Source organism: Rhododendron vialii, chromosome 2a, assembly GCF_030253575.1.
Source record: "Rhododendron vialii isolate Sample 1 chromosome 2a, ASM3025357v1".
Lineage (NCBI taxonomy): Eukaryota > Viridiplantae > Streptophyta > Magnoliopsida > Ericales > Ericaceae > Rhododendron > Rhododendron vialii.
This window is the reverse complement of record NC_080558.1, coordinates 7,222,513-7,244,318: the sequence shown is the minus strand read 5'-3', so window position 1 is coordinate 7,244,318 and position 21,806 is coordinate 7,222,513. Positions and strand designations below refer to the sequence as shown.

Sequence of the window (21,806 nt, the reverse complement as noted above, 5' to 3'; positions counted from 1 at the left end):
ATGAAGTGCTATTTTTTGAGGTGAATATGATGCGTACACGATGGGAAATATTGAAAATGGCCAAAGAAAAAGTAAATGTAGAGCTACCGAAAAAGGTCCAGTTTAGGAACACCTTGGCTATTGGGGTTCGTCAATGGCGAGAGAGAGAGAGAGAGAGAGAGAGAGAGAGTTGGATGATGTAGAATTAGGCCCCGTTTCAGAAACCTTTTTAAAAAATAAGCAGCTTATTTCACATTTTCAAACTAAAAAATAATGTAAATGAAAAATATTCTTTTAATTTTTTTTGCATCATATAAAAGATCTCATCGAGATCTTTCAAATAAGATCCATAATGCATATTTTTAGATTTTAATAAATTCATAATTTTTAAGCTTGAAGTTGCCTTCTTAAAAAATAGAGACTTTTTTAAAGTTCTGGAACGGGGCCTTATTAGAGCCCGTTCCACAAACAAAAAAAAGTTTTTATTTTTTAAGAAGGTAATTTCAAGCTCAAAAATTATAGGATTATTGAAATTTAAAAATATACAATATGGATCTTGTTTGAAATAAGATCCAAAAAAAATTAAAAATTTATTTTTTATTTACATTATTTTTAAGTTTGAAAATATAAAATAAGCTGCTTATTTTTTAAAAAATTTTTTGGAACGGGCTAAATGTGGAATTATTTTTATCAATTGCTTCACAACTTAAGTAATCTTTAAATATTCTGTCAGTGCATTGAAAAAAACAATAAATAAGATGGCGTGATGCTCACTATGGTAGGCCTTTAGGGTTGACAATAACTTTTGCCAAAAATTATACTACTTTAAAAAGCGTAATGGGGGAAGAAATTGGAAAGGAGTCGGAGGGGATAAGGATCAATAAGTCTTGACGTCATCGATGACGCAGCAATGCCACGTGTTCCACACAGATTCCCCTGCATTGACACAGAAACCAGCCCATATCGCAACGGGCTCCGCTCACTGCACTCCATCGTCACTCCCTATAAAATACTCCATCCATTTTAAAATGACTGATTTTTTTTAAAAAACGTTTCATTTTTAATTTCTTATATTTTTTAATATAAATATTAAAAAATATGTAATATGAATCTTATTTAATAGATTATAATTAATTCTATTAAATAAAATTTTCAAAATCACATAAAGCTTCATAAATCAAAAAATATAAATATTTGAAAATGACACGAAATTTCAAAAACATCACTCATTTTGAAATGGAGCGAGTATTAAGAGCCAAGCGCGCTCTCTCGCTAGAGATCCACGCGTACAGAGAGAGTAATAGTCCAGAGTTAGACACAGAGAGAGAGAGAGAGAGAGAGAGAGATCAGTTTGAAGGAGAAATGGCAGCAGCAGCAGCAGTGAGGAGAACGAAATTGGGTTCGCAAGGAATGGAGGTATCAGCACAGGGGCTGGGGTGTATGGGCATGTCGTTCATGTACGGCCCTCCCAAGGCCGAACAAGACATGATCGAGCTCGTCCACTACGCCGTCTCATCTGGCGTCACCTTTCTCGACACCTCCGACGTCTACGGCGACAACGAGCTCCTCCTCGCCAAGGTATGTACGGCTAGAGCCGAGCAAGCCAAAAGGCCTTAAAAAATTTTCAAAATTTAGAGGCCCCTCCTATTCTGCTACCATTTGTAATAGTCTTGCAAAAAGGTTCAATCTTTTAATTTTCACTCTAGGCCCTGAAAAGTCAGGACCGGCTCTGTATGTACCCCAATTTACCCTGAATTTCATCACTTGTTTTGTGTTTGTTTTGTTATTGTAAAATGAGTAAGGATTCCAGTCTCCCTTTATTTGTTTAAATTTTAGTGTTAATTTTGATATGGACTTGAGTCTGGGGCTGGAGCGAGATTTAGGGGATTTACTTTGATTTTGGTTCTGAGTTTAGAAAAGCATAAATTATTGTTAGATTCTGGATTGTGGGTTGTAAATTATGTATTTCTAGTCTAGATTATAATAAGAATCTGCCAAAGTGGCGGGAGGTAGGGTTGCAAACAAGCTAAGCCAAGCTTTGAAGCATTCGAGCTTGGCTCGTTCAAAACTAGTCTAGTTCGAACTCGACTTTTTTAGTATTCAGGTGTTCAAGCTCGGTTCGTTTAGTAAACGAGCCTCTACAAAGGAGTGGAGCTTTTATGAGCAAGCCAAGTTACAACTAATTCAAGCTCGGATAGTTTACAAAAACGAGCTTGAAACTCAAGCTCAAGCTCGACTCGTTTACTAACGAGCCGAGTCCATAAGTAGCCGAGCCTTGAGTTGCTCACGGAACGTTCGGTTTGTTGTAGCCCTAATTGGATGACATGTGCAAAATAGAGTTTGTAAAAGGATTTTGCGAGTGAAAGTATAATCAAGGTCTAAAAAGTTCCTGGGTGATTTTTGGGTTTTTTATTTTTTGGTTCATTTTGAGATAATGCATGTTGACAGAATAATTTATAGAAGTAGCTCCAAAACACTCAAAATTGAAAGATGCCTAATTATCAATCAAATAGTTAGGCTAGGGCCTTAATTGGGAATGGTATATCTGATAATGGTTCAATGTTTGAAAGAATTGGTGTAGGAAAGTGATCGTTGGTGGACTATTCAACTAAGAATAACATTTCCAAACTTAGTAAGAATCTATTGAAGTTTGCCTAGATCATTGGGATTGGAGCAAATCTTCACTTGATTTGTCACAAATTGGCTCAAGATAATCCTCGGCCTACTCTGTTGACTTCCATGGCTTCTACTTGGTTCAAGTGTGAAGAAGAATAGGACTATCCTCTGCCTATGTATGTGCATTGACTGTGAAGCTTGAAATGAGAGGCAATCGATTGAGAGTTGGAGAAATAGAAACTAGGTGGGTTCCCTGTCTTAGGTGTTGGTGAGCAAAACCTTTGTAATTCTCCTCCACTTATTGAACTCTACCGGCCCTGGTGTAGGCAATTAATGAACCATGCAATTTTTTTGTGTGTTTGTGGTTATTTGTGTGCATTTGTAAATTTCTAGGAACAACAGATTCTGATCATAACTTTGAGGGTAATGTCAAAATTCAAGCTTAATCGACTAAAAAATGCTGGACTGAGTAAATTATTCTCAAATGATATATGTGGATAAGATTATTGGCGTAACCCAAACACTTGTAGAGTACCTCATGCGGTAGAGATTAGATAATTGTGTAATTGATTCCTAATAATTAGAATTTAATTTTCACTCAGGATTACTGGTATGCAACCGCAGCATCATAGTCACACTCACTCCATAGAACAAATTTAATTGGATTGTAATGGATATGCTTGAATTGTTCTGATTGATGATTGATTCAATTGGATTTTGTGTTATAGGCTCTGAAAGGAGGGTGGAGAGAGAAAGTGCAGTTGGCGACAAAATTCGGGATCAGCAGCATGAATGGTGCCCCCAAAACACGCGGAGAGCCAGAGTATGTGAGGGAGGCTTGTGAGAGAAGCTTGAAACGTCTCGAGGTGGATTACATTGATCTCTATTACCAGCATCGGATTGACATCACTGTCCCAATTGAAGTCACGGTTTGACCTCTTGTTCCTCTCTCTCTCTCTCTCTCTCTCTCTCTCTCTCTCTATAGATATATATATATATATATATATATATAGATATATCTATGCACACACACACACATCTGTATGGTGATTGGTCATGTAAGTTGGGCTTGTGGTTTTAAGTAAAGTTTTATTAGTTGTTAGTAACCAGTTGAAACAGGGTGGACTAGTTGTCATTTTGATTGTTATACTTTCTTTGTGGTCTCTCACGGTGTTGCTCTTCATTTCGAGCCTTCCAATTCTTTTACATCAGGCGTTAAGCAGATGTTTCTTTTGGTTGATGTTCGATCTTCAATGACGTCCAGTTCTACGCCCTCACTAAATTTAGAGGTCAACGTGATGAAGAACGATATTCTTTTGTTCCTGAGATTAGTGAACAGAACTTGATCATGTTTGATTCTGGGTTTAGGTAGGATGGGATTTGGCCATCTGGTTTCAGAATACTTAAGGTGTGCTTACTACATTGCTCAGAATTACGTAGATGAAGGTTACCTGAGATAATTTTTTGAACAGCAAAGGTAACCTGTGATCATGGTGCAAATGTAAGGGAGTTTTAATGCTTCTATATCATATATTAAGCAAATGGGTCTGTTGGTTGATTTTAGTTCTTGACTAGCACTACTGCGTCCCATGGCACACCCTTGTTCGGTTGGAAGTGAAAGGATGAAGACTGATATACTGTGTTTCCCATATATCACTGGATTAACTGTATTGATTGTAGGTTTAGGTAGGATGGCGTTGGGCTATCTTGTTTTTGGAAACTACTTCCATGGTCATGGTAATATACCAAGAGTCACTAGGAAACCCATAACCAAGGTGACATTATATGAACGTGCAGAGGTTGTCTTCATTTTCAATTCTGGTTCATTGTAATACTACCCATCAAAGGTGCAGTTAGGCAGCAATTTGTTTTTGCAACTACACTAGAATTGAGTGACTATCTTTTGCATAGCTCTTTCTTCTCTTGTTAAGTTTACGAGGATTTCATCATTTTGGCATTGAATTTTATCTAACCCTGGTTGTGCAACCTTTTGCAAGGTTGGAGCACTCAAGGAGCTGGTCGAAGAGGGTAAAATAAAGTACATCGGCTTGTCTGAAGCCTCTGCTTCTACAATCAGAAGGGCACATGCTGTGCATCCTATAACAGCTGTGCAGATGGAGTGGTCCTTATGGTCAAGAGATATAGAGGCGGAAATTGTTCCCACTTGCAGGTGAGGTGTCATTTGTGCTAATTCATCTGATTTGAGAGTTGATATGTGTTTTGATTCCTGAATGTCTGATTTCATCCCTTTTGCGACTCTTCTTGTCAAATTCAGAGAACTTGGCATTGCAATTGTTCCGTACAGTCCTTTGGGACGGGGATTTTTATCGGGAGGTGCCAATTTGGTAGCAAACTTGGCGGATGGTGATTTGCGAAAGGTTTGTGCATTTGGTTGTTATTTTCACTTAGTCACGAATCTATCAACCTTTTGAACCTTGCAAAAATTCAACTTCCTCTATCTACTATTGCATTCAATATGGGGTCAACATCTGGTATATAGGGGGTGTTTGGGAACCCTATTTTCTCATTTTGCATTTTCATTTTTTTCATTTTGGGTGTTTGGCACCCCATTATGAGAATGAATTCTTGGTTTTTTGGTTTGGAGGCAAAAACCCAGAAACAGGTCTAGAGGTGTTTTTCACATTTTTGCATTTTTCCATTTTGTGGTCAATTATCAAAATACCCACTTTCCTCCCTTCATTTTCGACAAAGTAATAAAGACAAAGGGCAATATGGTAAAAATCCTATCCATAATTCATTTTCGACAATCATCTACCAAATACTACTACATTTCAAAATACATTCTGCACAAAAATCTCCCAAACACTCTTACCATACTCAAAATACATTCTGGCCATAATCCAAAAAGCCAAAAAGCTGAAAATGAAAAGTCAAAAAGTAGGTTTCCAAATACCCCCATACTGTTTTCCTTCCATAGATTTATTCAAATTGTTTTTCTGCAGTTTCTCCACTTGTCCTAAATTTTACTCCTCTAGATGCACGTTGTATGTCGAATATAAGATAACCACCATTCACACAACCACATATTTAACTACAATTAGAAGTCGCGTCGACCGCATAACTGTTTGTGCAATGACATGTATGGAGCTTCTGTTTGCTATAAAGTTCCAGTTTGAATTATAGGTGGCAGAGCCACTAAACTGTAGAACTTTAGACAACACCGTGTATTTCTTTCATTAGCATCATACGCACTGCTGAAATGTTTTAATTGAAATTCTTTGACACATTGTGAAGCTTCTTAAATGTGTTTTTCACCCCGCATCCTTGCTCTTCCTTACCAACCAGCAAGACCACCTTCCCTCCCAATAAAAACTTATCCAAACTATGTGAGGGGCAATCACTCCTCCTCTTCTCAAAACCACTTTCTGGGTTTCAAGACTCCCATATGAAACTAGAACTACAGATATGCTACGGGAAAGGATTACTAAAGAGTAAAACGTCGGACGAAGAGAAAAAAATGAGAGTCAGTTATGGAAAAGTATACTTAATTCATCCTTCTGCATCATTTCTTTATTAGTTGTTATCCTGAATTGTATGTTTCCGTTTGTAGAATATGCCAAGGTTCAAACCCGAAAATGTTGAGCATAACAAGAAGATATTTGAGCGGGTGCATGAAATGGCACAAAAGAAGGGCTGCACACCATCACAGCTGGCATTGGCGTGGGTCCACCGCCAAGGGAACGACGTGTGTCCTATACCTGGTACCACCAAGATTGAGAACTTAAACCAGAACATTGGTGCATTATCCGTAAAGCTAACTCCTGAAGAAATGGCTGAACTGGAATCCTATGCTTCCAGTGATGCGGTTAAGGGTGATAGACATATGTACATGTCGACTACGTGGATAAATTCAGAGACTCCTCCATTGTCCTCGTGGAAACCTAAGTGAAGGCATGCCTCTTTCTCTGTCTGCGTGCTTACAGAATAAATTGCTTACCACTTTCCTATTTTCCATGGGTATTTTGTGTTTGTGTCAAGTTTCATCGGTATTGTGTTCCACTATAACTATCTTGGCTTGAGTTGTATGGTTCCACTATAGCTATCTTGGCTTGAGTTGTACGATATGGACCTCGTTTATTTAAGTCGTATCCATCTTGTACCGAACGTTTATGCCTACTGATTTTGGGTACTTGGATGATGTTTTGGATTTACGAAGCTTGCAATGCAGGATATGTGATTTTAGTGTGCATGGAGCTGTGTTTTGTTTTGCTCTATTTAGATTGACCTTTTAGAGATGTATTGCCATTCTTGGAGTATTAAGAATCCAAAAGCCCAGCTCAATGCCTGTATTGTGTGAATTGAAGAATAACTGTTTTTTTTTTTTTTTTAAAAGTTGGGTAGGTTAAAAATGGATTATTCATTTCTTCTAACTACCTAAACATTTTTTGCATGCTATTTGGGATCATAGTCAATGCATGTTCATTTTAGTGTGTTTCGTAACTTTTATTTTAGAATTCATAACCTTTTAGCAGTATAATTCGTAATATTTTCATTATGATTCATTACATTTTGGTGTATTTTGTAACATTTATATGATTCGTAACTTTTTAGCAATATCATTTGTAACATTTTCTCTACAATTCGTAATATTTTGGGGGGTGCATATGATACACATTCAAATAAGGGGTGTGTATTATAGTCTTCCTCTAAATTAGTACGTAAAATTTACCATCACCATCACCGCTACCACGAACTAAACCAAAGAGAAGTGTGAAACAACTGTTTTTTCCTTGTTGAAAATGTAACGAAAAAAAAAAAAGTGTAGTAATATCATATCGTTACGTTTTTATCACTTGTTAAAACTACAAGGTCCCGTGGCCAAAAAAAAAACTACATGGTCTTTCACATTTTTAAGAGGTGAATCTCGTTACTAAATCAATAGAGAGAACGACTTGTCAAAAAAAAAAAAAATCAAACGAGAGAATAAAGATGATTATTTACCGGTTAAATAGTTGAAACCCAACAAAAATCCGAATACATGTGTTACAATTAATACTCCAATTTGTTTTCTACTTCTACATTTAAATGTTCAAATGAAACCTTGCTATGCTCCTGGCCAATTGAGGATGATGATGTACAGTGGTGTACACAGCATCGTGTTGCGCATCTCTGAGTCGTCGGATTGTGCACGATCCGACGACTCGGATTTCATCTATGCAATAAATGGCTTTCAATCGTTGGTTGCCGAGATGAGATCTGAGCCGTCGTCGGGTTCACGATCCGACGGCTTGAAAGTGCGCAACACGATGCTGTGCACCACCAATCCGAAGTCCACTCCTGGCAAAGGAATCGTTGACCTACTCAACACTTCTACAACTTTCCGCCTCCTATACTTTCTTTTTTTTAAACGAACAATATAATTTCATTTATATAACTTGAAGACATTACAACCATATTCACTTAGCATCCAATACAAGATCAAAAAAAATGAAAAAACTATATATAGCGGCAAGGGCATTTATTTTTCTTATCGGGAGCTAAGTTACATAATTTCTGTGTGTGCTCGAGAACGGAAGCGAGAGCGCGTGTGCGAGTGTGAAAGTGTTTTCGAAACACATTTCGAACTACAAAAATTTGAGAGAGAGAGAATTGAGAGTATGAGCATAGTGCAAGAATCGAACGATAACGAGGACCGGAAATAGTAGGTAAAAACAAACATAGAATATATACACACGTGAGCATATATTATTAAGTGTAAAGCTTTCCCTCATTCCAATTTACATACTGAGATGTTTTTTGTCACTCATGTAGCAAGAGAGTAATGATTTTGTTCTATTATGCAATATGAAACCGTCCATTTAGGAGAAACTATGGGTACAGATCAACAGATGTGCACATATGGATGTCATACAGTGGCATAGACAAGGATATGCATCACTGGGACACAATAAAAATAAAAAATCTAGAGATAGCCAACTCCTGACAACATCCCACCGACTCACGACTTGATGGTTGTTGGCGATGTGGCGTGGTTTCATGTTGGTTGTTACATCATGTTAGGAAGGATAATTTTTAGGTTTTGGAGTACAAAGTACTATTTAGTTCATCCATTCACTTAAACACTAGGTGAACATTACTTATTGTCCATACTAGAAGAAAATTACTCCCTTTTTAAAAAGTTCGCGCCAAATCTTTACTTCGATGATCACATACATTGATTTTGTGGGGCTTCTTTTCGTAACATTTCAAACAAATCATTCTTATTTTGACAAGCATTTAATCGAATAACATGTGCATGGTAACTAAACTAAAAATTTCAAAAGAAAAAAGTGTAGTGGGGGCCCATGCACCCGGTGGTCCTAGATTGGCTTTGTCACTGATGTCATAAATGAAAATGGGTTCTTTGATTTAGGATTAATATTAAATGTATTCAAATAAAAAATAAAAAAATAACACTTCAAATTGATTACTCAACAAGTACACTAAAAAAATTTGGGCAAAACTAATTATTGGATGAAGTGGGCCTTTTACAAATAAATTGAGAATTAAAGTTCCCAACTTAGAAAAGTCCATTGGAGTGCACACTCTCCGGTCTCCAACGGGTGACATGAGTAATCTCAAAGTGCATATTTGGCTAAAAAAGATACTCTCAATTTACGAATTCATCTATAATATTTATTGATACACACGCAAGGTACGTAGTAGTCCGTGGTAGTAATATTTTCCGAAAAAGCATATCAGGTTTTGTCGTTACTCATAGAAGATGAAATTAACCACTTTCATTTTCTTTTCTTTTGAGAAATTAAGATTCACTTATATCTGAATATTTAGGCTTAGCAATTATCATGGTGGAACAACAAAAAACAAGTAACAGGACTTAAAAATGGGCCCATGTAAGGCCCACTACTCGGATCAGGTGCAGGTCTTCAAATGGGCCCATGCAAGGCTTTTTTAATGGCCCAACATTACTCGGGTCAGTGACAGGTTCAAAATGGACCTATCGGAGGCCTTTTTTAGTGGCCCAATTAATTGTCCTCGCAATGAAATCTTCCCTTTTAATGTAGCGGCAATTCATCATCACATAATAATATTTTTTCTTTTTTTTTTTTGGGGAAAATGACGGCCCAAGACGTGTTTTGATATTTAATACCGACAAAGAACATTTGTTAATGTTGAAAATATCCTTAGCGGATATTAATTATCAAAACACGTCATTGACCGTCATTTTTCCTTTTTCCTTTTTTTACTGTAAGCCAAAGAAGAATATGAATATCTGAATTAAATCGGTACATGAAGCCCTCAACATACTAAGCTGAACTGATAGCCCATTAAAGAAAGAAATATTACCTAAACAAATGACCCTTGAGAGATATTCGATTCTTTGCAGGAGGATTAACCCCCTGACATCTCGATCTCGTATGTAAATGTACAAGGGTGCTCAATTGAACTAGTCTCAATTAATTTTTCTCTTCATACCATAAACATAACGTGTTTGACATTCGTATTGTTAGGGTAAAACGAGGAGGAAGCTTGAAAGATCTTTAACCGGGCCAAAAAGATTTCCAAAACGTAAAACGAGGCATTTTAAAAGAGAGAGTTAATTCTTACAAGAATGACGACATAGTTCTTGTTTCGCTAAGACCAAATACTACAGAGTATAAAAAACCAATTTCCCTGCAATTTTTTTTAGTGTTCAGTTACTGAGACAATTGATTTTTTATTTTTTTTCATTTCACCATTTCTCGTCTTTTTCGTAAAATTGAACAGTTCCTTAAACATAGTAACGTATCCCACAATTCCATGACTCTTTTGAAAATAGTCTAGTCTTAAAACATGGCATTGGAACTCAAAGAACGGTAGCTAACCTTAAGGACATACGGAGTACTTTTCAAGGGAAAGTCTATAATACATATACCTTAAAATGGTGTACCATATGCACCTATTTTATGGTTCATTCATAACATTTTAGTGTGTTTTGTAACTTTTGTTCTAGAATTCATAATTTTTCAGCAATACAATTCGTAACATTTTTATTATGATTCATTACATTTTAGTGTATCTCGTAACCTTTATACGATTCGTAATTTTTTAGCAATCCGATTCGTAACATTTTTTCTATAATTCATAACATTTTGGGAAATGCATATGATATACACTCAAATAAAAGGTGTGTATTGTAGTCTTTCTCACTTTTCAATGTTACACTTCCAATATCTCTCAATTAAGACCTTGAGAATACAAAAATACTAATCACTCCACCAAAGAACTTTCATTAATAAGGGCCATGCTTCAACCAGGGGTGAGCTATCTTGCACATAGAATACCATACGAATGGGTAGCTATCAAAGCCGGCCCCATGATAAGCCCATAGGACCTCGGGTTTGGACAACCCACCATCATGGCGCAACAAATCAAAATAATTTTTGGGCAACTGCCCATGCGGTTGGTTATATATGTAATTCAAGCTAAAAGCATGATGTAATTTTGGTTGCGTTTTTTTTTCACTTTTCTTTTCTGTTTGACTTGTATGTCATTTTATCTTTTATTACTAATATAGTAGTAGGCAACTAAGATTGGAGTCGGGTTTAGACAACACAAACATAGGAGTCGACACTGGTACCTATTAGCCAAATACTGCCGGGGAGGGTGCCGTGTATTTTAGCTAGTCCTTGTTATCCAAACTATCTCAAATATTATGTTGTGAATAAAATAGGAGTCCAAGTCTCATCTCGTTAACCCCCATTGTTTTGACACACTCTAGCTAAACCTATTACAATCTCGTTAATTTTTTTTGCACCGTATTAAAGATCTCAATGAGATCTATCAAACAAAATCCATATTGATAGGAAAATTATTTGCGTACGTATATGATTTTTTAGCTTGAAATTGCCTTCTTAAAAAATAAGTACTTATTTTCCTTTCCGGAATGGAGCCTGAGCATGAGAAACCGCTATGGTGTTCCGAGCGATCAACCCCAGAGGGGTTATAGGGTGGTGGCTGGCAGTAAATCGGTGTCTAGTTTTTTTTGAAGGCCGTTGGCTGTGTGTGCCCAAAACTGATTTGGGTTATTTAGATCTAGCCGTCGAAGCGCAAATCCTACGTCTCCTTAGCGGTTCCCGCCTCTAGTGCCGTTGTTGGCGGGCAAGTTATGGCTGCGGTGGTTCTTCTACAAGTTGCAACAACAACAGACCGGAGGCGGCATGGGGCAGTCCTTGTGTTGGGTGTAGCCTGCAAAGATCTAGTGGTGAACGGAGGACGGAGGCCGAAGTTTGGGGTAGCGGTGGCTGAAGTGTTTCAGATTGTTAGGGTTAGGGTTTTTTAGTTTCGGTATTTGTTTTTCGGTTTCGGTTTGTGTTTGCCGTTCGTGGGTCTTTCTCCCCTGTGTGGGACTTTCTCACCCCTCGGGGGTGTTGTTAGTAGTGGTGTGTTGGGATTTCGATGGTTGGTTTGTGAGGTTATGGATATTTGTTTGTGAATCTAGACCTCTTGGTTATTGTCTCTGGTCGGGATTGATAACCCTCCTTCATTGTATGTTTTCTCGTATTAATGAAATATTCTACCATTTTTTTTAAAAAAAAGAAGGGAAAGTTGGGGGACTTGGAGATGGAAGAAGAATGAGGAGAAAAGTGAGATTTAATGGGTGCGTCTAATTTATCAAAATGGTGCTGTTTTGGGAGCTGTTTTGGGAGGGCTACAATCTGGTGGTGAGCTCCCTTCACCACAGGCTCCCCGAGTTTGGTGGCATGGAGAGAAGTCGAGGAGGATTAAGGGGTATTATCTATATTATTACTTCTTTTAAATGTACAAAGATATTCCTCCAGCATTTGCAACTAATATCAGTCCTATCTACAGCTCTTGCCCACCGGCACAATACAACCCAACAACTCGGTGAGATGTTTGTTTATTTTATATCCTCGCACCATCTCTAGAACACCCCAACCAAAACGACGTATCCTCTCTCCATCTCTCGAACGCTCCATCGGCCATCAACTAGAAACATCATGTCTTCCTCTGGCTCTCCTTCCATCTTCTTCTTCTCCGACCTTCATCGTGGTTCCATCTTCCTCCACGTTCTCCTCCAACCTTCAATCCTTTTATGGACTGTTACTAAGATCCTATCCTCTCCGCATTCATCGAAGACGAGCCCAGTGTCCGTTTACAGACATCTTCATGATGTCTAGCCCCACATCCATTTCTCATTCATATAGAAGATCTCTCTGGACTTCCAAGTTCTCTACTTCCAACAATATTTGCATAGTAAGTTGCATTTTCCCCACCCTCTCTTCCCCATCTTCATCAATAGTAAATCCTATCCTTTCCGCATTCATCGAAGACGAGCCCGGCGTCCGTTTACAGACATCTTCATGATGTCTAACCCCACATCCATTTCTCATTCATACAGAAGACCTCTCTAGACTTCCAAGTCCTCTACTTCCAACAATATTTGCATAGTAAATTGCATTTTCCCCACCCTCTCTTCCCCATCTTCATCGATAGTAAACATGTGCATCAAGTATAGGTATCTATACTTTCAACATCAGATTGATATTCCTTAAAACAAAATTGAATTGTTGATGTCATGCACACCACTTGTTCGATGGAATTACCCAACATTCCGGCGTGTTGTTTGTTGTCTTTGGGATAGTGCCGACTGCCTAGCAAGCCAGACTCCGTTGCCCCAAATTCATACCAAGTACCCATGTATTCATGTTAGTTACCGTGTGATTGACTGAATCAATACCATGTTTCCCCACCATTCATGTCCTATAAAGTGGATTTTTTTTTGGGTTTTAATATAGTACATGACTAGCCAATGTTGGGTAACGCATGCCACTATTAAATCTTCTTCTCCTTTTACTAGAATGGTGTACACAAAATATTTGATCAATGTCACGTACACCAACAAACAGAACCTCTGTTCTCAAATGTTTAACTTGACTCAATCCATAAATACCTTGCTTTGTTGAGAACTTACCCGCCAATTGTAATCCATAGCAATCCGGTAGAGCACAAAGCTTTGTTATTGAAAGTATTATAATATATATGTAAAGATCGAATACTTTTTTATGGAAAAGACATTGCATGTGTCTAATGGAACAGAAGAGGTTATTACCTCAGCGAGGAAACACGTTGGCAAATACCCGCATGCCAAATCTATAATTGAATAGACTGTCCATACGTATCGGCGCTTTCAAAATTTAAGCCATTACCTATCTTGACTTTGCACCTGTAAAATATTTCAATGTGATCCTTGGACATACATCTACACCTATGGTGTTTTATATTTTTCACCTGTGAGGACTTTGTGTGTCTATGTATATCATCTCGATATGTCCTTGAGCAGGATGTTTCCTGTTCTCTTTCTGTATTTCTTCCTTTTCATGGAGTGTTGTCGGGCTTGATTCATTTAGAACCCAAAAACTTGGTCCAACTTTAATATTATACTAGATTCTATAGGTAGGCATTTATCAATTGGTGTGTTCATGCATGATTTATTTCTTATTTTGATTTGGTAGACCGTAGACAGACTATTGTTTCAGCCTTGTTGTATGCAGCATGCCAGTAAGTAAATGGCTTATTCAAACTAGAATGTACGTTTGCAATCGCTTCTTCATTTTGAATAGGTAGGCTGATGGTATATCTTCTTCATTTTCAATAGGTGGGCTGATGTTATGAGTATTACTCTATTCTCTCACTTTTCCTAGAGTGAAACTGCAAGCTTCTACTTACAGGATCCTTTGTTTATTCTTTATTTGGAGTTAATAACTCCACAAGTTCAATAAATGTTCGTATGACTATTCTATTTGGCACCTTTCATCCGCTCCTAGGTAATTATTTTAGGAAGGGATCCTGATCATCTGATCTGACAAAGCACATTGGTACGTTTGTTCTATTATGAAGTAATTTCGAAAGAAGACGGGTATCGATGCTGCAAATGGGCTCCTCCCATCTAACCAGGTAGATAAAGTTTAACATAAATGGGTCCAAGTAGACAGAGATGGCCATGCTAGGGCTGGTGGCTAATGAGAAAGGTTATTGCTATGGCATGGGTGACACTATAACCCTACCAGAGCAGTGCAAAACAAGTAGAAATTTAAATGTCCTATTGGATCTCTGTCACAAATTCAGGATTTGATTAAAATTTTAACAAGATAATAATGACAATGAGATCTTCTAATGATAAGGTGTGAAGCATGATGCTCATGCTGTCGCAAACTGGAAACTTCTTCTTCCTTGGTCGGTAATGAAAAGTTGCAGGTCTGCAGCTACCAGCTCCTGCTTGACATTGATGCCTGCAGCCCTGGGTCGTTTAGTTGTGCAATCAAGTATGTTTTCTTTTCTTCCTCTTTCAAACCATTGAAAAAAGTAACAATTTATGACTAACACGCTTCAAATGCAATGGAATCAAAATACACGTTTCTTTCTGTTGTGTCCTATTTTCTTCCATCTCCCGTATTTGATTAACTAACAAAGCCAAAATATATAACTATCAAAAATCTCAACATTATCTGCTTGTCGCTTAACACCATTTTAAACATTTCCTGGATGATCAATGGTGCATCAGATACACAAAATGATTCGCCTTTTTATATTTTCAAATTAGTTGAAGGCATCAGGTACACAAAATGATTCGTCTTTTCACAGTTTCAAATCAGTTGAAGAAATTTTCAGCCAAGAACAAAAAGGTACTTAATTTTTCTTCTTTCTTACAATTTCAAATTGCATAAACGTTAGTTGCATACTTACCGATGCCATTTGTGCTCTTACTTTGGAAGAAAAAAAAACACGTGCGATGCATAGGCGAAGTTGACAAAGTTCTGGTGAGATGCATTCTCCTTAAGAATGCAACTACAACCATACAAAACATAACGACAAAAAAAATGATGATTTAATGATCTTTGGATGTTGTTGATTTTATTAGGCGAAGAGTGCTATCACGTGCTCTTAGGGTTAGGGTTCTCTTAGTTTTATCTGGAACTAAGATCATTTAGTGGAAATCTCTTTCAAATAAGAAGGTACAACTTCCTTGGTCTTCACCATAGGGAGAAACATGATAGTAGAAGAATGGATCCCAATCTGACACTAAGGTGATTTAGTGGAGATCTCTATCAAATAGGAAGATACAACTTTCTTGGTCTTCACCACATGAAGAAACATAATGGAAGAATGGACCCCAACCAACTCCTCCTATACCATTGACAACCAGTTTAACTTCACTCTCGTGTCTTGCCAAATGCTTTGACTTGATGTGGTGGCTAGAAACACACCTGCAATTTGCTGATGATACTATGTTTTTCTGTAATAATGATGTAAATGAAATCCAGGCTATCAAGATAATTCTGAGGTGGTTTCAGTCCATGTCTGGGTTAAAGGTCAATTACTCAAAAAGCATGATTTTGTGGAGTTAGAATTCAAGAGCAGGAAGTAAATAATCTGACAGCTTTAGTTGGGTGCAAAGTGGGAAGCTTCAAATGAAGTACTTAAGCATGCCTCTAGGAGCTAATCCAAGGAGGATTCAAACTTGGCAACCTGTGGTGGATAGAATGAAGAAGATTCTGAAGGTTTGTGTTACCCAAATTATGCAACCTAGAGGGGGGGTGAATAGGATTGCTAGTAATAATTACCAATAAAAATTTATCTCTAACAATATATGCAAACAATAAGTATGCAATCAAAATAGAGAGATAGAGAGATAGAACCCGTTTATAGTGGTTCGGTCCGGATTTGTCCACGGTCCGGCCCTACTCCACTTCTCCTCAAGCAATTACTTGAAGGTTAGACTAATCTTTAAAAGATTACAACTTGTAAGTCTTGCGGGTGCTTACAAGAACCGAATGTCTCTAGCTTTCCCGAGGAGCTAGCACAACCGCAAGAATTTTCTCCGAAAACTTCTCAAAAACAATAACACCCAAATTCCAACCCGAATTTGGTCTTCTAAGCTTTCAAGTGTTTGACTCAAACACTCACTTAGGAAATACAAGTATGTGAAGAAGGTATGAAAATTATCGCTCACGACTTGTACAAATTTTCTCTCAAGAATAATATGAAAGTGGAAGAACAATGAGAATTTTTGGCTTTGATCTTTTGAGAATTTGCTCTTGCAATAATATGGAATGTTGTAGCTTGTGTATATATACATTAATGAGTTCTTGATGCCTTATATAGCCATCCATATGCTTCCTAGCCGTTGGAAACTAGCCGTTGGAACTAGCCGTTGGAAACTAGCCGTTGGAAACTAGCCGTTTGAAACTAGCCGTTGGAAACTAGCCGTTTGAAACTAGCCGTTGGAAACTAGCCGTTTGAAACTAGCCGTTGGAAACTAGCCGTTTGAAAGAGTGGTCATCCGGGTGGTCGTCCGGTTGTCACAGCTTTCTGTTCAGACAGCCGGCTTGTCAGCCGGTTCGTCAACCTGTGGCTCACAATTTCATCTAAATAAACCGTTAAAGCATGTATTGAGCTCAATAAAGTCTTTGTAAATATAAATCATGAATCCAAGAGACTTTATGCTATATTTCAAGGTCACGAAAATATTTAATTCGGGAATCGACTTTTCGATAATTTTGTATTTGCCGAATAAAAATATCATTGAATTAATCATCAAAATAATTAATAGAGATGCATATAAATTTTCACAAATTATAATGCATACATTTTTCAACAATCTCCCCCTTTTTGATGATGACACAAAATGATAGTTTTTATTCAAGTAGGAGTTATGCCAATCTCCCCCTTAATACATGCACCAAAGCAGTTATCTATGATCAACGAGTAATAGCAATAATCATCAGATCATAGCAAGCAATTTTTTAAATTTGCCCAAAATGGCAAGATAGATCAATTAAAACTTGGCTTTTTCTCCCCCTGTGACATCATAAAAAAAAAACTAAAAAGAGAAAAACAATAGGGCCATGGTTCCAGCACCATGCCGCTCTTGCCCTGTAGCACTCTATCTTCGTTCATTGAGAGCTTGGCGACCTTGATTTTCGTATTCTCGAATAATGGCTGCTACAACGGCAGCTATAATGCCAATCCAATACCACAGAGTATCCACATTTATATTCCATCCGAACCATGGTGGTATTCTCATGGTAAGTAACGCACACAGCAGAATGAAGATAAAGAGTTGCATCCAAATGGTTTGGATAAACAACCTGAACTCTGCTCGTTCGGCATCTCTTTCGTAAAACTCAAACGGTAACCCTTGCGGTATGTTTGCCATTGCTTGATGAGAGATTTAGGCCGAGAGAGAAGGAGAGATAGATAGATGAAGAGATAGAGAGAGTGTTGTTGAATTTATAGAGTATGAGAGAAGTGTTTGAGGATAAGGAATGCCGCGCCGAATTGTTTGAAAGTTGAGATTGAGGATATCCGAATTGTTTGAAATTTGAGATTGAGGATAGCCGAATTGTTTGAAATTTGAGATTGAGGATATCCGAATTGTTTGAAATTTGAGATAGGGGATGCGGTAGGCGCCGAAAGAGATATATATGAAGAGATAGAGATAGGATAGGGGATGCGGTAGAGATGCGGCGCCGAAAGAGATATAGAATAGGGGTGGCGCCGAATAGAGATAGGATAGGGGTGGCGCCGAAAAGAATAAGAATAGGGGAAGAAAATTGTGTTCGGGTGTTTATTGTTGTGTCCCCTTAATACATGCTCCCCCTAAAAGAGAGCTTTTTAAAGAATGCGAGGGGTATTACCGAGAATGATTATCCCTGCAAGCTTAGAGACAAGAAATTCATATCGGCGAAGTATATAAGAGACAATTTAAGCACTAAGCCATGAAGTTCATACAAACTAAGTGTAACAGACTTAATAAATCAGAGTTAGCAACGCAAAAGCTTGAATAAGTCTCAACCTCACGGTTGTCCGGTTGGACATCCGCTTGGACATCCGACTGACAAATGCAGGTTAAGTCCAGAAATCGTTTAAGAGGAGTAACATTAAAGACCATAAAACTGATTTTCTTCATACCAAACACAGGAAAATGAAACATATGATAAAATGTTTGGAGGGTGATTTCTTTATCAAGATCATTTGTACTCTCCATCAAGTATGATATTTACGAATTCAATCAACTCAACATTGAATCCAAAAAAAACTTTTGACATCAAGAACACAAAACTTTTTCATAAATGATTAGACATGCCGAGTTCTCGTCGAATGAAACAAAATTGTTCTTCACCAAGGGGTTTTGTGAAAATGTCCGCCAATTGCTTGTCGGTACTAATAAAGTTAAGTTCAATATCCCCTTTTTGAACATGATCTCTTATAAAATGATGTCTAATCTCAATATGTTTTGTTCGAGAATGTTGAATTGGATTCTTGGTTAAGCTAATTGCACTAGTATTATCACATTTAATAGGAATATGATCATATTGCAAATTGAAATCCTCCATTTGTTGTTTGATCCACAATATTTGGGCACAACAACTTCCGGCCGCTACATATTCCGCCTCGGCGGTAGATAGAGCTACGGAATTTTGTTTCTTGCTATGCCAAGACACTAGAGAGTGCCCTAGAAATTGGCAAGTCCCACTTGTACTTTTACGATCAACTTTGAAACCTCCAAAATCCGCATCCGAATAACCAATTAAATCAAATGCAACTCCACGTGGATAAAACAATCCTAAGTCATGAGAACCGGCAACATATTTAAAAATACGTTTAATAGCTTTTAAATGCGATTCTTTAGGACATGATTGAAATCTAGCACACATGCAGACACTAAACATTATATCAGGTCTACTTGCCGTGAGATAAAGTAATGAGCCGATCATACCTCGATACATCTTTTCATTGACGGCCTTACCATTCTCATCTTTGTCTAGCTTAGTTGATGTGCTCATTGGTGTGCTCGTTGGTTTTGATCCTTCCATGCCAAACTTCTTAATAAGTTCTTTCGCATACTTGGCTTGGTTGATTAGGATCCCCTCATTAGTTTGCTTGATTTGAAGTCCGAGGAAGAAGTTAAGCTCCCCCATCATACTCATTTCAAATTCACCTTGCATACACTTAGCAAACTCTTTGCACATATTATCATTAGTGGCACCAAAGACAATATCATCAACATATATTTGAATAATGAGCATATCTTTACCTTTGGCTTTAATGAAAAGAGTAGTATCAATTTTTCCACGAGTAAAGCCATTGTCAAGCAAGAATGAACTAAGTCTATCATACCATGCACGTGGTGCTTGCTTCAAACCATATAAAGCTTTTGAGAGTTTAAAAACATGATCGGGGTATACATGATCTTCAAAGCCGGGAGGTTGTTTGACATAAACTTCTTCATTTATGAACCCATTCAAAAATGCACTTTTCACATCCATTTGATAAAGCTTGAAATTTTTGAAAGATGCAAAGGCAAGTAATATGCGAATAGCCTCTAATCTAGCTACCGGTGCAAAAGTTTCTTCAAAATCAATACCTTCTTCTTGATTATAACCTTGAGCAACAAGTCTAGCTTTATTCCTAACAATATTTCCGGATTCATCTAGCTTGTTACGAAAAACCCATTTAGTATCTATAATAGTGTGATCAAGAGGCTTAGGTACTAATGCCCAAACTTTATTCCTTTCAAATTGATTTAACTCATCTTGCATGGCCAAAATCCAATTTTCATCATCTTGAGCTTCCGGAAAGTTTTTAGGCTCAATTTGAGAAACAAAAGCTTGATTTTCACAAAAATTTCTATGAGACGAGCGAGTGGTTACCCCTTTCGAAACTTCTCCAAGAATCAAGTCCTTTGGATGGTTTTGCACGAATCTCCAATCCTTGGAAAGATCTTGGTTGTCTCCCATGGCATCTTGAGGTTGATTAATAACTTCATCTTCTTTGATTTGAGAGCTTTCTACTTGAGTATCACCATCAACTTTTTCTTGAATTGTCAAGTCATGAATCTCATGTGTAATTTCTAAGTCATCATTATTAACAACATCCTTAGTAGCACAAGGATTAGATTCATCAAAGGAAACGTGAATAGATTCTTCAACAAGATTAGTGCGCTTATTATAAATTCTATATGCTTTGCTAGTAAGAGAGTAACCAATAAAGATGCCTTCATCCGATTTTGAATCAAATTTACCCAAGTTATCTTTTCCATTGTTTAATACATAACATTTACAACCGAAGGCATGAAAGTAATTAATGTTGGGTATTCTACCATTCCAAAGCTCATAAGGAGTTTTCTTGAGGATAGGCCTAATTAAAACTCGATTCAAAATATAGCATGAGGTATTAACGGCTTCCGCCCAAAAATATTTTGGCAAAGAGTTTTCACAAAGCATAGTGCGGGCCATTTCTTCCAGAGTACGATTTTTTCTCTCTACTACTCCATTTTGTTGAGGAGTACGAGGTACGGAAAAGTTATGACCAATACCATGTTCATCACAAAACTTTTCATATAAAGAATTGTCAAGTTCTTTTCCATGATCCGTACGAATGTTAGAAATAACAAAGCCTTTTTCATTTTGAACTCTTCTACAAAGTTTAGTGAAATTAGGATAAGCCTCATTCTTATGAGCTAGGAACATCACCCATGTATATCTAGAGAAATCATCAACAACAACAAGACAATAATAGTTTCCACAAAGACTTGGAGAGCGAGTTGGTCCAAACAAATCCATATGAAGTAATTGCAAAGGTCTAGTAGTTGAAACAACATTTTTGGACTTAAAAGAAGCCTTGGTTTGTTTTCCTTGTTGGCAAGGACCACAAAGTCTATCTTTTTCAAATTTGATTTTAGGAAGACCTTTTACCAAATTTTTTCTAGAGAGTTTTGAAATAGCATCCATACTTGCATGTCCTAGGCGCCTATGCCAAAGCCAACTATTTTCACTCAAAGCGGAAAAACATTTTATATCACAATTACTTAAATCATTGAGATTAAAAACATATACATTTTCAAATCTTTGTCCAACGAAGAGTGTCTTGTTGCTTTTGTCATTTTCAATGATACATTTGGATTTTTCAAAGATAACACGATTTCCTCTATCACATAATTGACTTATGCTAAGAAGATTGTGTTTTAAACCATTAACAAGTAAAACATCTTCAATAATAGGAGAATTACCTATATTGCCGATTCCTATGATTTTACCTTTGTTGTTGTCTCCAAATGTGACATGTCCACCATCTTTAGTCGAAAGAGAATTGAAAGCCCTCTTGTCACCGGTCATGTGTCTTGAACATCCACTATCAAGGTACCAACTTCCTTCCTTGAGAGAACTTTTGAAGCATACCTACAA

The 21,806-nt window shown here is 37.3% G+C and overlaps 1 protein-coding gene and 2 long non-coding RNA genes across 4 annotated transcripts in view; 1 reads left to right on the top strand and 2 right to left on the bottom strand.

Moving 5' to 3' along the window:
• Positions 1–1,258: 1,258 nt before the first annotated feature.
• Positions 1,259–6,805, top strand: LOC131318065 (probable aldo-keto reductase 2). 2 transcript variants are annotated; one of them, XM_058347856.1, is made up of 6 exons: positions 1,259–1,265; positions 1,307–1,557; positions 3,324–3,524; positions 4,593–4,765; positions 4,871–4,973; positions 6,167–6,805. In XM_058347856.1, the coding sequence occupies exons 2-6, from the start codon at positions 1,342–1,344 to the stop codon at positions 6,503–6,505; spliced, it is 1,032 nt and encodes a 343-aa protein (XP_058203839.1). In that variant the 5' UTR covers positions 1,259–1,265; positions 1,307–1,341; the 3' UTR covers positions 6,506–6,805. The 2 variants fall into 2 exon arrangements, 1 of the variants encoding a protein (XP_058203839.1); XR_009197486.1 differs by lacking the exon at positions 1,259–1,265 and having other exon boundaries at positions 6,167–6,602; positions 6,637–6,805.
• The window catches only part of LOC131318066 (uncharacterized), a 28,529-nt gene continuing 13,015 nt past the window's right edge, over positions 6,293–21,806 (bottom strand). The window contains exon 2 of the long non-coding RNA XR_009197487.1: positions 6,293–6,729. This is a non-coding gene — a long non-coding RNA (uncharacterized LOC131318066). The remainder of the gene's footprint in view (positions 6,730–21,806) is intronic.
• On the bottom strand, positions 12,493–12,704 carry LOC131318068 (uncharacterized). Its single transcript, XR_009197488.1, has 2 exons — positions 12,659–12,704; positions 12,493–12,620 (listed from the first exon to the last, which is right to left on the bottom strand). It is a non-coding gene; the product is annotated as an uncharacterized LOC131318068 (long non-coding RNA).